At 45.7% G+C, this 16,502-nt stretch overlaps 1 protein-coding gene across 2 annotated transcripts in view; it reads left to right on the top strand.

Annotated features, from left to right (window-relative positions):
* The window catches only part of LOC142578006 (uncharacterized), a 64,033-nt gene that overhangs the window by 37,672 nt on the left and 9,859 nt on the right, over nucleotides 1-16,502 (top strand). For both annotated transcript variants that reach the window (XM_075687434.1, XM_075687433.1), the window contains 2 exons: nucleotides 7,383-7,427; nucleotides 8,584-8,613. In XM_075687434.1, the coding sequence (XP_075543549.1) occupies nucleotides 7,383-7,427; nucleotides 8,584-8,613 (75 nt within the window). The remainder of the gene's footprint in view (nucleotides 1-7,382; nucleotides 7,428-8,583; nucleotides 8,614-16,502) is intronic.

Below are 16,502 nucleotides of genomic sequence, written 5' to 3'. Positions count from 1 at the left end.
AACTTTTGGTTTTGTTTCCGGACACTGCGCCGAAAAGTGACCCGGCTTCTGGCACGTATAACAAACGCGCGCTTGCCTCGTCTCGAACCGCTTTCTGCGTTCGGCTTCGGCTGCCGCCGTCTCCTTAGGTTCGGTCGCACTGCTTTCACTCGCATCCGCACTACGTGTGTTCCCCTTTGCTCTCATGGGTGTGAACTTCGGCCTCTCAAACTTCGAGCCAAATTCACCCTTTTGACCGTCCTTAGCTCCGCGAGCCCGGCGCGTCACAAACTCCTCGGCTAGCTCAGCGGCTTTAGCCACCGTACAAACGTCTGGCCTATCCAAGACCCAGTACCGCACGTTCTCAGGTAAACGACTATAAAACTGTTCCAGCCCGAAGCACTGCAGAACTTTATCGTGGTCACCAAACGCTTTCTCTTCTTTGAGCCACTCCTGCATGTTTGACATTAGCCTGTACGCAAACTCTGTGTATGACTCACTTCTGCCTTTCTCATTTTCCCGAAACTTCCGACGGAACGCCTCCGCTGACAGCCTGTACTTTTTTAGCAGACTCGATTTCACTTTGTCGAAATCCTCTGCCTCCTCTCTATCCAAGCGAGCGACTACGTCGGCCGCCTCGCCGGGTAACAAAGTGAGCAAGCGCTGTGGCCACGTTTCCCGAGAGAACCCCTGCTTCTCGCACGTTCGCTCAAAGTTAACCAGGAACAAACCAATGTCCTCTCCAAGCTTAAACGGCCGCATCAGGTCAGTCATTTTGAACAATACGCGTTCTCCTGCACCGTATGCCTGACTTCCATTACGAGCGCGTTCGATCTCTATCTCGAGACGCTTCATTTCCAAAGCGTGTTGACGGTCGCGCTCTTGTTGCTCTCGCTCTTTCTGTTCTTTACGTTCACGCTCTTCTTTTTCTTTCTGTTCTTTTCGTTCACGCTATTCTTTTTCTTTCTGTTCTTTTCGTTCACGCTCATCTTTCTCTTTCTGCTCTTTAAGTTCGCGCTCCTGTCTTTTTGACCTCTCCTCAATAGTCTCAAGGCATTCCGACAGCTCGTCATCCTCAGCCTCTAACTCAAGAATAGCCTTTAGCAGTTCTGGTTTTCTGAGTTTGTCCGAGACATCCAGACCCAACTCTCTTGCAAGCTCCAACAATTTCGGTTTGCGCAACGACTTCAAATCCATGGCTGCTCTGAATGCTGCTTTCTCTACTGCCTATTATTGTCTTGCCGCAATCTAATCCGGCAGCAACGACAACCACAATTACCAGCTCTGTTTCTGACACTAACAAAAGCCTGGCAAAGCTCAGAAGAAGAAAGTCCCGCACTCACCAAACCTCGCAGCCAAGAATTCCGCGCAGTCGTTCCGCTGCAGGCAACCAGTCATCACACAGGGCTCGTTGCACTGCTCCCGGATCGTCGATGAGCTGCTCAGCATACAGTCAACTGCATCTCTTCGCTGCTGGCCTCCGTTGTCGCGATCTCACCGCTGGCAGACAGTTGTTTGAATCGCACCGGTGGTACGAGTTGTTGGGAACTCGGCACTGACGCCCGTTGTTGCACCTGGGTCGCAAGCCCCAAGGGTAGCGTTGGCCTGGCGGCCTGGGGTACAACTGGAAGCATCCGAAGGTCCCGGCAAAGCATGAGTCGACTGGTAACAACAAAACAACTTGTTTATTCTAACATCGCAAAGAGTTGGCGGTCAGGTTGACCGAAGTAGAGAGACGGGAGTGCACTTTACTCAACAGAAGAAATCGGAGCCCTCTTTTGGCGTCCGGGGGCAGCTGCTTTTATACTCTCGCAGTTGAGGGCAAGAAGGAACCCCTCTATAGACGAGCACGTGACGGTGCCGCTCGGCCACAATGGGATAAGGTGGCGCAGCGTCGTGTCGGCGCCACTCGGACCCCCCCTTGCTTCACAGTTGTTGGGAGCTCCTCTCCCCGGCTGCCGCGCTTCGACAAGCGTGGGCACAATGGGAAGAGAAGGAGGAGCAGCCGTCGTGTCGGCGCCGCTTGGACCCCCTTGCTTCACAGTTGTTGGGAGCTCCTCTCCCCGGCAGCCGCGCTTCGACAAGCGTGGGCACCAATATGCACATACACTCACACACGCACATGAAGACACGTGGCATCGGAACATGCCTGGACGCGCTTGGCGGGGAGGCGTAGCGGCGGCGCCGAACGGCCAAAATGTCTGCCGCTTTGTTGCAGCCGCGCCGGCTAAACCGCGCGTCGTAGGCGAAACGTAACAGACGTAACGAAAGGTTTCTCATTTTCAATACTGGTGCTCATCGCCTGGGAGCATCGTCAGGGAGCATCTACAGGGCACGCTCTATTGGCACTTAGTGATGCTTACAACAAATACAAATGCGCTTTCTTGTTTTCAGGACTCATAAATGTTGTGAATTTTACAACGCAACCTAATGTCGTTCCACCGCAAAATTAAGATCTTTTTCTTTCCGCGGCAATGTACGAATTCCTGTTTCTATATAGGAAACGCGTGCCGGTGTTATTATTCCGATTTTAGTAACAGACTCTTATTAATATTTGTTTATTTCTCGTCTCTTTATGCATAGCCTACTGTTTCGCTTTTATTGCGTTGAACACTGCTCCAGTAGACAAAATACTGCATGCAAGAGATCAGAAATGTCAATAACAGAAAATAATCTACAAGAAATTTCCGAGCATAAACAAGTCACTGCACTTGCATCACTTCTGTTGAAAGTGAATCTGCACGAAGCAACTTCTTATCGGTAGAGATCTGGTAATACCTTATTTGAAGGCACCACGATTCTTTTTATCGTAGCCATTGTTTGCACCAATGACGAGCTGTTCATCAGTATTGCACCAGTGCAAATGATAAAATAGGACTGTTGCAAATTGCCCTAAGATAAGAAAGGAATACATCCATAATTACGTTGGCGTTACCGGCTGGGGGTCCCATATCATCATCGCCCACTGGGAATGAGTACTACGTGCGGCACAGAATATGCAGGGACCCAGAATGCAGACAATGCATTTCATAAAACGGCCAGTACTGTCATGTGCAGAACAAACCGACAATCAAAAATTGCTGTATTATATTCTGTCACTGTCGGAAATACTTTGGCGACACGTACATCTTCACATCTTGCACTTTGATGCACGATTTCAGGGGGAGGAGGGGGGGGATTCTGTAAGAATTTACCGTTTCGGCCGCTAGTTTCCTCCTCGCTCGTACAGCTGTATCCAATCAGCAGCGGCCAAAAGGGACAGTCCACTAAGTGGACTCTTAGAGAACACGCCCCCCCCCCCCTGGTCTTGTGAACAAAGCTAGCTTTGGTGCCGTGTTTATTCGTAAGGCTAACTGGAGAAAAGTAAGCCATTGTACTATTATTTCAGATTCATTATTTCATTCATTCATCAGTTTCATTATTACACCTATATTCTTTATTTATAATTGCTGTTCTTGATTTAGACAGGAATAATTTTGCGGTTTCTCGGATCTTAGGGCGCTATAACTTAAAGCAATTCAATTGTTTTATTCCAATTCTGCAATGAGCCGTTCATGGCTGGTCAAAAAATATTTTGCCTACCCCAACTTCACGTGTCTGTCACGCGACGTCACGAAAACAGCGATACCTCCACACCTGGTATTACGTGTGATTATGCATTCTTAGGTGAAACGAAAAAGAATAAGTATTTCTGATGTGGCGTCTTTTAGTCGTTTGCCCTCTGTTATTGCTGAATAATTTTCAGGCTCAGCCCACTTCGCCTGTTCATAACTCGACGTCACAAAACCGAGGAAATCCCACCGCGTCAAAGGGACGCGTACGCGTTACACATGCAATAATATGTCGAGCAAAACTATTGTTTTATGAATAGCCGCAGACTGCCTCGTTCCGAAAGAAATATAACATGAGTGTCCGCCGACAGCTCAAGCAGTGGTTACTCGCGCCTGTAGGATAGCATGGCTTTATTTGCGTATAATAAAGTTTTATGCGTGCCAGTATGACGTTATGGAGCCTCTTCGGTACGTTTACGACACCGCTCTGCCAACCATTTTTTCCTGAGGATCAGCTTTAGCAGCATTATTAACTTTCCGTTGCACGCCGCCGCAATTTCCGACCAGCCACCGCAAGCTAAGTAAGGGGTAGCGGGCTAATCGCTACCCAATTCTCCTCATTCGGTTACCTATGGTTCACTGCGCTGGCTCTAACCCATCGAAACCCTCTCCCCTTGATGCTGCTCTTTGCCTCTTGTCAGCCAATTAGACAAGAAAAACCGCTCAATGTAGGCAATGTTATTCGTTTTTAAAGCACTGTTTTATGTCAGAGATGTAATAATAAATGCTCCATGAATTTCTGTACGCATACATTATTACGTTTCCCCAATTGCACATGCGGTTGCTGGAAAATGCCCTAGGACAGGCTTCCAACAAATTATTTGAATTCACTTTGCGCGTTGGTTGCCACGGCACCACAAGAAAACATATATCAACCCTTATGAAACTAAATCATCCTGGCCAAAGTCAATGGTTGTACGTGTTTACCTACCACTCTAGCTCAGTGACTATGGTGTAGCACGGCAAAGTTCAAGATCGTGGATTTGGACACTTCCACGGCGACTACATTCCCGCGGAGGCAGAATGCAAAAAGTGTTCGTGTTGAAACATTGAGTGTGCGTTAAAGAACCACAAGTGGTCTCAAATGTTGCCGAGCCCTTGACTATGTCGCCCAAAATAATACGATACAGTTTCTGGAGTACAAGCCCCACAATGCATTATTTATACTTTAATGTGCATGGGCGCAAGTATCACCCCAGCAGCGGAAAGCACTGAACTACGTAATGCGGAGCCATTGAGCGGGGCGTGGTAACACGCCTTTATGCCTTCACAATTAAGCTTTCGCCCCCCAAAAAAATGTAAATGACTTTTCTAGGCAACTTCACGGGTAGAACACATAGCCCTATTCCAATTTGTTGAAGCTCCATCATGGTGCCTTTCCGACCTAAGACGAATTGTTATTTAGGAAGAACTACCCAACAAATATCGACGAACCAGAACATGCTTTCAATTTGGCGGCCAACTCGCCTGAATATCATTCGCAATTTTTCAAAAAAGTAAGCTGGTAATGAGTACAGGGCCTGTTCGGGATTCTATAAAAAGCCTAGACCTATACAACGCTTACCTTCGGTAAGCTTGAGCTTGCTATTCTACTTGCAGAGCGAATGGCTCAGGATGTGAACCACCATAAAAGCCATGCTGTCATTGAACGTCCCTGCAATGGACGAAAATATGGCGCTAGGGTCTTCCGTGTCCATTGTCTCACGTGCGCGTTGCAAATAAGCGAAAAAGGACGTGCATCCGCTTAATTTCTTTGGCGTCATTGTTTCAGTTAACTTGATGGCATCTAGCTTCTATATATATATATATATATATATATATATATATATATATATATATATATATATATATATATATATATATATATATATATATATATATATATATATATATATATACCTTTCTGGCTTGAGTCTATGGCAATATTACGAAAAGTAACAGTTCTGTTATATTTGTTTTTTTTCCAAAACATGATGGGATGCATGGCGCGTCGTGTTGCCTTGGAAGCATAATGATCAGCAGTACACCACTCTTTGGAGGTTTCCCAGTGCCCCCGTCTTTGTCCTTACGATAGACTGGCAATTATCACGTACTCATTGACGAGTGTCATTTGACTCCTTCATTAGGAGTGAATAATTAGGCAAATCCTATATTTTCGTGTACAAGTGTCATACTCCGACAGTATACGCTCCGAATGCTCGAACTAACAATACCTGTCTTGAATATCAGCAGGACGTGTACCGTAGCAAACAAATCATGAACGAAGTCTTGCACGTCACACACATATGATTATTGTTCCTGTCAGAAGGGATCAATAACGAAAGCGCGCGTTAGACGAATGAAAAGGCGTCCTTGTACAAAAAGTCAACTGCGAAAAAGGGCTATAACTTGAGCAAGTCGGTAATGGCGATTAGTATTTTCCTTATGTCTCATTCGTTGAACTGCCGGCTTGTTGGCCAATTATATAGGAAGTAGACAAAACGAGTAAGTAAGCAAGGAAACAAGCAAGCTAGCAAGCAACAAGCAAGCTAGCAAGCAAGCAAGCAAAGAGTGAACCGGCGAGAAGAGAAATTCTTCGCGCCTAGCACGCACGCTGTTTTTTCAGGAGTGCTAACCATATGTGGCCTTCCAATTGCCATGTCAGAGCACAAACCAGACGCTGGGCGGGTTCCACGTACGAAAGTGTAGTTGTGTCACTCCATGCTTCGTATCCTACAGTGAAGCTGCCGTTGCTGTGCAGTTTGCGCAACAGTAATCTTTATAGGAAAATGCATGCGAAGAGCGCTACGTGCTTCGCATTGTACCTTGGCGCAGGAGAGCCTTATCATCAATCACGTGGCTCGGATGCTTGTTTTGAGCTTATTATTTATTGAAACGTATTGTGTTCTCTATGTTGTGCGCGTGATTGCAATGAATGTATGCACTGTTCGTTTAGTTATCCTGAGTGCTTCCAGGTTTTGCTTTGCGGGGGTATGTAGCATATAGATGATGATAGTATTCTGACGACGTTACGCAGCGAATAAATCCCCTGATCCTAGCCAGATAGAGCTTCGCTGTATTAAATATAGGTATAGGTATAGGTCTCGTGGCCTCGCGAGGAGCGATGCCACGAGAGCACGATGTGCAATAGATTCGTCTGCAGTCGCTACCTGTTGGCGCGAAGGCGCACAATGAGTGTGGTTTCAGCGATGGAAGCCATTCAGAATCGTTTAGGACCTCTAGAATGTGTGATAGTACGACGTGAACACCTTTTTCAAAGGTTCGAGGCGAAAAACACAGTATGACTGCTCGCAACGCCCGCGGCTACGTGCTTCGAAGTACGCTACAGCGGCGGAATGGGCACGGACTCTCCCTTCTGCCACCGTTTTTCAAAGCTCTGGCAACTCTACAGCAGTCGCGAAACGCTGGGTGCATTGGGCAAGCGGAGCCATTTCACCGCCTCTGCTATGCTATCACCGTGATACTCACCCATCTACGGACGTGTATAGTACGCGTTAGTGGAGTTTTCCTTTTCGTGTTGTACAATTATCTTTCACTTATTGGCGCTCACCTTCCGTTGTGGTTCTGTATGCATAAACGTGCACGGACCGACACCTAAGAAGTAGCCATGTTGTATGCCCGTTGTCGATCAAAGTACTGTTAGCTTTGTGTTTCCCTAATCTGCTTTAGTGGTAAGGTCCTTTTGCGTTCAATGCGGCAAGGTTAACGCTAGCTAACGTACCTTGGTTGCTACATAAATCCAATATTTCACGAAAGAAAAGTGAAATAAAATTATTGCTAACATTCTTCCAGATGATAAAAGAGCTGAAACGAATCCAAAGCCCACATCTACGCAAGGTAATTGTATATTTATATATATTAAAAATTTTCTTTGTTCATTAACCGCAAATATTTAATTCTTTGCACTCAATTCAAGTTCACTAGGTTTGCGCTTGAAGTTTCTGTTGGCAAAATAAGCAGTAAATCCATCAATTGTTTTACCAATCTATCAATTCTTCAGTGATTTTATTGTTCTTCGCCGATTTAACTGAAGTACAAGTTTAACAAGAGCAATACCGAGGAATATTTCTTTCACAGTTGTGCAATCAATTATTGTGCTACGAAAGATGAAAACAGTGAATGTTCGCAAAGCTCTTGCAAATTTGACATTTAAGTGGCAAATAAATAAATATAGTTTTGATGCGAAGGGTGATGCCCACTTCAAGCACACAGATGCATACATTATTTTCCGGAGTGACTCTTACGGTACTATCGACTCCGAAATATTTTTTAAGCTATGGCGTGGACTACTCGCGCTGAGTCTCAGTGTACAAAAAGTGCATAAATACTACATGGTTGAAAGAAACGACAGAAAGGCGAAGAATACAAAAATTTTAGCACAGTGGCGCAGGTAAACAAAAGAACACGAGTATGCTATAGCGATCATGTACCGCACGATAATCGCTTTGAAGATATATTAGGAGAGCGGCATTTCTTAGCGAAATACTGCTGCATGTTTGTCGGAACATCTAATTAGAATCCGAAATTTAAATGCAAGATCTAATATTAGCTGAATATATATTTTCATTACACACTGTGTCTACTAGCTGAACAACATTCTAATAATGACGAGCATTAGGCCCAATTCACCCCTGAAACATAATAAGAGACTGACAATTGGCTTTTGCAGCTTTTACAACACACGGTCTATAATAAAAAAAAGTAATTTTGGAATTCGTATAAGAGGCGTCAGTCTGATTGAAATTGATGAATGTTCAATAAAGCAGCACTGTTTTCTTATTCAATACAAGCAACATTGGGCAGGTGACTCGTGCATTCCAAAGTTCATTTCTTGCTTCGTGAGATGACTTCCACAAACTAATAAATGTGGAACAGTTCTTGGGGATACCGCTGAAGTTAAATTGTCAGGTAGGCAAACTGTGATATTCCGCATTTTTCAGAAGCAGTCTTTTCCTTGTGCTTAGAATTCTTCATCACAAATCACTTTCCCTAGGTACATCACCTGCGCCTGTGAATGTGCCTGGTAAGTGCAATCTGTTCTTTATATTTCATTACCACTATTCATACAGAATTATGACTGTTTTTTTCCTGTGCCTAAATTTGCAGCCTATTATGAAGATGTGTAGGCTTTTAGTTTTAAGACAACCTATTTTCACAATTACCATGGGAATTTTCTTCGTGCTGCAATTTAGAAAGATGATGTAAGCGTTTGTAAAAGTGGTTCATGTCACAGCGCTCGCGCTCTCTACTACGACAACGCTTGCTGCTACACACCTGTTCCCATTCAGAGCACGTGTATCTGCGTTCAAGGACATTTGTCGCATTGTGAGCCTCCTTTTTGGCCATTACAACCGCTGCGATTGTTGCTTGAGAAAACCTAAAACTGCAAATTAAAGAATAAAACAATATAGCCGTGAATATAGAAGGAATGAAACTCAAAAGAAACATCAGTACCAACTGCAGAAGAATATCCATGCATTCTAAGTTCTCGAATAATGAACGCACATTCTGTTATATATATAAAAAAATATGAGAACGCGAAGTTGGGAGCTGCATTTGTTAGGCCGGGTAAAATTATCGGCAATTTTTTCCCGTGCCCACCATTGGGCTTTCCTGCGCTACACTAATGCCATGTTCGGCTGGTCGTTTCTGGGCGCCCTAGAGCGCTCTCGCGAGCGGCGTTTTTTTCGGCTAGTTGAAAGAAGGTGCGCGTCCTGCGTGCAGCTGGTTCTTCTCGATTGCTCTCCTCCATCTTCGAACGCTCTGAGGCTCTCTGAGCCATAGAGAGAGAGACAGTGTGTCGCGCATAGTGGAGTCTATTAGGCCACATCCTCCCTCTTTCTCAATCATCTTTCATTTCCCACTCCCTCTCCCCTGAAGACTCTTCGCCGTGCTCCCTCACGGGTTGCAGAATTAAGCGTCCTTCCTTTCTTTAGATCACTATCCTCAGCCATAGAGTTTCATACGCTCCGACCCCTGCCGTCGGAGCAGTCGTCGAGATCGGAACGACATCGCAGCGCCGCGTCGCTGCTGTTGGCGACGGTCCACCGTAACTTAGCCAACCTAATCCACTGCATGCTGGCTTCTCGACGAATGCTCGTACCGCCGGCGCGTCCGCTGGTTTTCTCGGCAGCGCCGTGAGCTTTGGACATTGGCAGTTGTCAGGTGGTTTCGGACGTTGGCAGTACTCAGGTGATTTCGCATCTGCCATTTCCTCCTCCGAGAGCGAGTTGCACGTTCGGCTTGCGCGCTTATCTGGTGCCTCTGAGCTGGGGGACGCCGAATCTGCCTTACTCTGCTTCGGGGGATGGAGGCGACCAGTCGAAGACCAGTCGACCAGTCGATTGCGTCCAATAAGAAGGTGCCAGTGAATGAAACATACACGTAAGCTCCGCAAGCAAGATGAATTGTATTTTCTCATTTAGAATATGTTCATACCGAAACAAGATCTCGGCACGACAAATTCGCAATCCCCACCGCCCAGTCGGACACTTTACCTCCAATGGAATTGTTTCAGATCAGGTGCTTGTCGGTGAAGTCCACCGAGTCTGAGATGCTTGTTCTGTTGAAGCTAACAACGTTGTGCTTGAATGCCTTATTTAAGAAGACGTCCAATGTAATACAGGAAAGGCGTAAAGCTATCTGGAAGGAACGCGGTTTGTCTGCCTAGCTATTCCAGTTTTAACCCGACAGCGTTCACAAGACACCCTCGAAAGTAGCGCAGACGTAGCACCAGTGAAAAAAACGCTGCCGGTCGCCATCCTCAAACAATGTTAATCCAACGACCATACTTTCAGTTGTCATTCAACCATTTTTATGAACCCACACGTGATTTCCCGGAGGAATGGTCAGCTTCTGCAGGGTTTTCTACACAAGGAAGACAAAGGGTGCAAGCTTCTATCTGTCCCCTTTCGCGATGAGCATGACGTTAGCATTTGGTAGTCCGCATGCACCATCAATATTATCCTGTTCGGTACTGCCGTGTTCCGCGACATCTCATAATTCAGAGACGTTTGGTCCGCATTAGAAACTTGCGGTGGCATGAAGTTCTTGTCTCTTTCTCATCCGAACCAGATAAATTGCGCTATGTTTTCCTCAAACACAGAATACAACCGCTGACACAATGTCATGAAGTTCATAGTCCAGCCGCTGCTTGCTTTCAAATTTCTGCTCTGAATGCATTTCTTTCTTTTGAATAGGCAAGCGTCTTTTTCTATTAATTATTTCATACAGCACAGCCGCGCCTCCAGAGAATTTTGACGCGTTCAAACAATGCTTCGATTTTCGTGTAGCGGCCGATGTCTGTCCGAATCCTGGCATGTGTTGCTGGTAGCGTTCAGTTTTTGGTGTTGCTACGATATGATAGATATCGTGGGCCCAGGATCCTCAAGAATTGAAACAGCAGTCAGGTGCTTTGCACGGACAACACAGACTAGACTTCACATGGTCGTTAAACACATGTTACGCGCCCGACACAAACAGTACAATAAAAACGATAACAGTTCGGAACGTCGGAAATAACGTTAGGAATACCGCACCTAAGAACACATAGACCGTCCTATTCGCTTGTGTGCCGTCGTCGTCGCCGAGGCGGTTTTCGTCGTGGCAGTCGGGTGCTCAGCACCTCCCGAGATGCCTTGTACCGGACCGTGATGTAGCAGCAGCCGTGAAAGTGTACAGCACGCATGCGGAACACCAGGCCGCTGTAGTACAGGTCAGTGGCTAGCCAGCCACTGTTGCCGCAGGCTGAGCGCACGTACGGGACCTGGTGCACAGGCGCGTGCCTCCTTAGTCCCAACCGCGGGCGCCGCTGACTACAAGGCCCTCAGATCATATACAGCACCAGGGCGCAAGGACACCAGTCCAGCGGACACCGGTGAGCAGCGAGCGCAGAGTGCACATCAGCCTCACCAGGGCCGCCAAGCTGCAGAACGCCCGGTTGTAGAAGGTCGCGACTCGAACCGACGGTCAGCGAGCTGCCGTCCGAGCCGCTCTACGCTCTATTCCCTCAAGCTGCACACCACTCTCGTTCTTGTGGCCCCGCGTTTCCTCTTCTTCTCTTCAAGGCCACACAATCCACATCGTCACTGCAGTTCCTTCTTCGCCTCGTCGTGGCCACGAAATTCACATCGTCACAGTTGCCTTATGCAATACCTGATGTGTACTTTTTCTGGCGCCAAAGTTACTTCTTCATGTACCGTTGCCATTCTTCGAAACCTACTCAACAGTTTTAGTCTTGAAACCGGCGACGTAGCTTGCGTAGCGCTCCACAGCTCCACGCACCAACAGACCGATCACTCCACGCGCATTTAGACACCGCCATAGAACGCATCCAACTAACGAAGAAAACATTTGGGAATACAAACATTCTGCTGAAGGTGCCATGTAGTGCTATGATACATTCGACGTCCACTTTCAGCCACCCTCATCAGTTGAAGACGAAGCCACGCTAACGCTGGCGGTCCCAATTTGCAGATGCGGCCAATAGGAAGGGGAAATATGTCAATTTTAGTTACCAACTAGGAGGTGCGTACATTATGCGAAAAAGTTTATTCTGCGGCTGAATGCACCAATTACATACTTTTTTTCATTTCTGTTTCACGATGCCAGCCTGCGCACGCTCATTTTCTTTTCTAAAATTTTCTGCCCCACATACAAGTTTGTTAATTTCATAGTGCAGCGTATGCAGGTACAATTTAATCTTGTCTTGGGAAGCCCGTCACTCCTTTTAGTGGCTGAATACACCTTAGACTCATCTAGTACGTTTTACATTCCTCTATTATAATCACATGACCCGTTTTAAATGATTTCCAGCACCCAATGGTTAGAGATGCAATCACTGCAGCTCGAGAATGTAATGATTCGTTAGGTAAACCGGAAGTGGAAATCTTCTTGTGGTATTTCAACTTTCTCAGGCAGTGTTGAGCAGCCTGAGTTCCACAAAATTCGTAGTCTACGTTACTTTGTCCGGATCAAGGTAAGAGTGAAGATTACGAAAAATTCAGTGCTTGGCGATAGCGTCCCCAAGCAAAAGATGCCCATCGGCTTCATACAGGACATTACTTGACCTTGATATGCACAAAACAGTCCACTGTTATTGAACTCATTTGATGAAACTGTTTCACCGCGCCTTAATATCGTCGACGACACTAATCCATCAATTGAATTCCCAGGCAGTACCACGCAGAACTTTCATAGTTCCGGTATTTCGATAAGTTGTTAAAGTGTCAGTTGGGTACATTATATTGCACGTTACGATCTCGCTTTTCCTTGAACTATGAACAAACAGCTGGTTCTATGGTGCACTCTGAAATAGGTTCAACTAACCATCTCGATCTGCGTCACCGATTGCGACTTTCACAGATAGTCACTGTCGATACGACCCCAATATGCATAAGGCAAATAGGTTGTGCTGGCCAATAGAGAACAACCACTACAAAAAGTCCTTTTCTTGACTGACGTGAATACGGTAACCCAGAAAAGCCATATAGTTCCCGACTGGTTTCCTTTACCTTAACCCGAAAATATGCCTTTTCGATGTGTTTGTTTATGGTGACTGGGGTGCCACTAAATGCACTAGAGGACTTGCGACGGCTCAAAGTTGGTCTTTGTGCTTTTGTAAAAGAAATCGTTTGCGATTGGAAGCCTTGAGCATGCGCCTTTGAGATGAACACTATCCGAAGGTGCTAGCGTTATCTGCGCTGTGTAGTCTCATCGTAACATGCACTATGTAGCCCGATCAGTAGGATCAGTAGCGGCCGAGCAGCAGGTATTGAGGGTTAACTACGAGGTATTGCTCCAGCAAGCCTACATCAATCAGTATCTCTTTTGCCAGTTTCTGTAGCCAAGTGAACATTCTATCTCGGTAGTTTTCAAGCAACAGGTTACGATGTTTTGTCCATGGCGTGTATCTGCCAATAAAAACGAAACATATGTGATGACTGCTGCAACAGCGTGCTAAGCAGAGACAACTTTCTTCGAAGCGGTACACAGACCTACGTCATGGAGCTCGAGGAAAACACTTTCCCGTTGGAGGCTACGTCCGTGTAAGGAATCATAAGCCCATCGCAAGTTTTCATGATATTTTTTGAATCCCAAGAGGATTATCGAACAGCGAGGAGCAGCTTATTTCTTTTAGAAGACGGACGAGTGTGGAACGCTTCCAAGTTTCAAGCAGTGCACACTGAAGCCGGGGAGAAGTTGATAACCAACTGGCTTAGTTTTGTGCAGTGGACGCTACCGCAGCCTGGCACACTATCTCTACAGGAAGTGCGTTGCCTGAGACCAAGAAGCGTGCTACCTCTCTATCTACATCGCGGAAAGAAGAAACAGCACAGCCACACAACAGCGAGCCAACACCGCTGGACTTGTTTCGGGGCCACAGAAGAGGACTTAAATGAAGAAAACTCCGATAAAGTTGAAGGACTACGCGCTGCTGAAGAGCTAGTGTTTTTTAACAGCCGGGGAAACGTCACATAGTGAAGATGACAAAGTAGGGTTCACGAGGAGCGAGGCGGCGAGAGCACATTAAAGAATATGATATTCATGGGCATACGACATGTCCTTGTCATTCTTATGTAAGCTCTGAAGTTCTCAAGAGATAGTATTTTTTATACAGCCGGGGAAATGCGGCATAGTGAAAAAGACGAAGTAGTGGCCGCTAGGAGCGAGGCCACATAGAGCGCAGTAAAGAAGATGATGTTCATCGGCATACGACATGTCCCTGTCATTCTTATGTAACCTCTGAAGTTCAAGACGACAATCGTATATTTTGCTTCCATCCCGTCGTCAGTAATAGCCGCTTTAAATATGAAGAGCTCTGCATTGGTACCAGATAAACTGTTAAATATAGCTGAAAGATCAGAGATATCTGGAAGAGACTAAGAAAACAGTAAACGGCCTGCCGTAGAACTGTCGTTTCTGTTTTCTTAGAGCTCATCACTTGAGTTTCAGGGGTTTTGTCATAACTGTACCGATACAGGTAGAAAACCGTCTCGTGTCTGCATCAATCATATAATAAACAAACTGGTAATTCCTCGCCACCCGCAACAGGATGTGGCCGAGGGGAGGGTCCGTTGAAGTGTGTAATGACAAAAGACATGTTTGCTCTGAGCTTATTCGTGCCAAAATGCAGAAGGGTTTACTATACATGACAACCCGGGAGATTGCCACATACTCCTTCATTTGAACTGTGATCTTGTTAGATTGCCGACCTGCACACATATAATACTTTTTTCCCGCAACACAAATTGCACCAGAGCGAGAGGCTTTCATTGACTTTCTCAATTTCTCATGAACTACCATTATCTAATGTCAACGAATGTCCACAATTTATTGCTTTCATCCAAAGTAATGGGAGGACGATAATATGCAACAAGAACTCAGTAAACCATATGTAACTTTATTCAACAATATCAAAATTTCTCAGTGCACACCTTGTCCAGTCAGCTTATTTAGTGAGAACATTTTATATGCGACAAATTTCATAAACGACGCAGACGTACCTATAGGCATGATGTCTTGGGGAACTACGCATTTTTGTCATATTTTCGACGCATTAAGAAAAAATTGTCATGAATTCACCGCGTATATCACACATTACCATATTCATTCACCTGCCACTCAAACCATTTTGTCTAGGGTGATACGATACACACAACTCGCCAGACCATTGCCTTCCGTTTTCAACAAGAGAATCTTGGTTTATTGCGAAAATCAAAATAACATTAGGCAATTGCTCTTTGTGCCTTCAAGATACACGTGAGTGTGAGAACGCTGTGCTATACTTACTTTACAAGCTGTAGTTCACTCAGTGACCTCCATTTCTTGCAATCAATTTCCGCAAGGACTGGTCGTAAGGTAAATACACTTAATATGGGCTGCTCCTAATTGTATCAACGTGTATTCCACTACAATAGCATTATTTTAATGCCCTGAAAACCTCACTTGCGCAAAATTATCCAATGGTACGTGTTATAGCGCCGGACAAAGAACAGCACAGTGCTCGTAGTTAGGTATAGCTTTTTTTCTACTTGATGAAAATTTAGTGAGAGCGCTAGGGCCCCACTACAGTTTCTACTCACAGAGAGTTGGAGCTTTCAAAGTTTTTTTTTTTTACCATTATTTTACAGTTCATGTTATCGTTGTCTGTTTCTTTACTTCGACTTGAGGTAAAAGGCTGGTGGTTTCCGAACCACATTTCAGTTGCATACTGCTCCTACCGTGGTTCGAAAGAACCCACTGAAAACAGTGAGCGCGATTTCTGTAAGAAGCAGGGCTCCACAGCGAGTATATAGTTGACTTCCTGCAGTCAGACAGGAATCGTCGCATAGCCTGTTCAGTTAGCAGAACTGCTTTTCTTTGCACATCTGTTGCGAGCCGGCGCTTAGCACGTAAGCCATTTACAGGCGGCCAGTCCATTCGTACCGATATTTTGAGACCGGCTCGAGCATTATAGCTGCGATCGAGACACTTGTCTCCGCTGTCACCCTCGCCACTCTTCACTATCTGTTCCCCGCGCGCCTTCATTCACCCCCGGTCCTGCGCCGGCTGTCCGCTTCACTGTACTTTTCTTCTCTCGCACAGACCAGTTTCCGCAATTCACTCCGTGCCACACACCATGGTCATGTACAATAACTGCTAAGTTGACCACGCTTATAACTTATGCGCACTAAGAACCATTGGGGAGGTCAGCGCGATTGAAGCTATATTGCTGGTTTAAAGCGGTTCGCGTATGTCTTGTTAAGCATTGTTATACATGTCCATTGTACTTTTCATGCATATTCATTTTCACCAATGTTCGTTGCAGGTACCCAAGCTTCGCCATTGACGGCTAGCAAAGAAGTATATTTTCGGAAGTGTTAAAGCGTTCAGGCCCATAGATGAGCTTGTATTTTAAGTGCGCAGAATAAA

This window comes from Dermacentor variabilis, chromosome 4 (assembly GCF_050947875.1).
Source record: "Dermacentor variabilis isolate Ectoservices chromosome 4, ASM5094787v1, whole genome shotgun sequence".
NCBI classification, from domain to species: Eukaryota; Metazoa; Arthropoda; class Arachnida; order Ixodida; family Ixodidae; genus Dermacentor; species Dermacentor variabilis.
The sequence above is the reverse complement of the archived record's forward strand: the minus strand, read 5'-3'. Positions and strand labels throughout refer to the sequence as shown.